This window comes from Octopus bimaculoides, chromosome 4 (assembly GCF_001194135.2).
Source record: "Octopus bimaculoides isolate UCB-OBI-ISO-001 chromosome 4, ASM119413v2, whole genome shotgun sequence".
In the NCBI taxonomy this organism is placed as follows: domain Eukaryota; kingdom Metazoa; phylum Mollusca; class Cephalopoda; order Octopoda; family Octopodidae; genus Octopus; species Octopus bimaculoides.
In genome coordinates this window covers 107,543,765-107,544,764 of record NC_068984.1, presented here as the reverse complement: position 1 = coordinate 107,544,764, position 1,000 = coordinate 107,543,765, and the positions used below count along the sequence as shown (strand labels likewise).

At 28.6% G+C, this 1,000-nt stretch overlaps 1 protein-coding gene across 1 annotated transcript in view; it reads left to right on the top strand.

Annotated features, from left to right (window-relative positions):
• Positions 1-1,000, top strand: part of LOC106875429 (uncharacterized) — a 165,297-nt gene that overhangs the window by 98,396 nt on the left and 65,901 nt on the right. Inside the window, exon 25 of the mRNA XM_052967659.1 lies at positions 258-386. Coding sequence (XP_052823619.1) covers positions 258-386 — 129 coding nt within the window. The remainder of the gene's footprint in view (positions 1-257; positions 387-1,000) is intronic.

Here is a 1,000-nt window from a genome sequence, read left to right as displayed (position 1 = left end):
ATATATATATATATATATATATATATAGTAGAGACAGTAATTGTGTATACGACAATTTTCCATGGAATGTATTATATGACAATATTTGAATCATTTACGCTGAAAATCATATTGCATTTGAAAGTATATGTTTCGATATCGATTTTCTAATAAATATTTTTCAATGTATTGGTCGATGGTGTTAAAACCCAATTTATATTGATATATTCTGCTATTGATTTCAATCTGTTTTCATTATTTATGACTTTTCTTTCCAGAGTATCCACCTACAACAGGTCCTTGCGTTGATAAAGTTGACTGTACTACTCTCGGTTCTGGAATCTGCACACAACCCGGGTTAAAAGCCTGGGCTGCATTAAACTGCCCTAGAACATGTGGCACTTGTTGTAAGTAAAATTACTTTGTATGTATGTACGTATTTATTTATGTATGCATGCATGTATGTATGTATGAATGTATGTACGGACGTATGTATATATGTATGTATGCATGTAGGTATATATATTTGAATGTATGTATGTATGTATGTATGTTTGCATGCATTTATGTTTCTTTGGCATTTATCTCTTCTCTTTGCAAAAGTCAAACCACTCATTAACAAAGTGGCAAGGCCCTACTGTTTCAGTCAAGACAGCTCTTGGAGCTGGTGGTTACTTGAATTGGCTGCTGATAACATAGATGTGTACGTGATATGTGTATGTGTGTATAGTCATATGAATTTCGTGTGTATAAATCTCGACAGGATAATATTTGTCTAAAAAATAGATAAAAATTTCATGCAAGAACCGCTAAATCATAGAATAGCAGGATATATGTTCCTTTTAATCATATTTTATATTATATTATGTTAAATTTGTTTATAGTATGATTATATTATAATGTTAATATATTTATTATATGCCAATTGTATTTCTCTATTTCCTTTAATATATATATATATATGCGTGTGTGTATGTGTGTATAATATATATATATATATATATATATATATATATATATA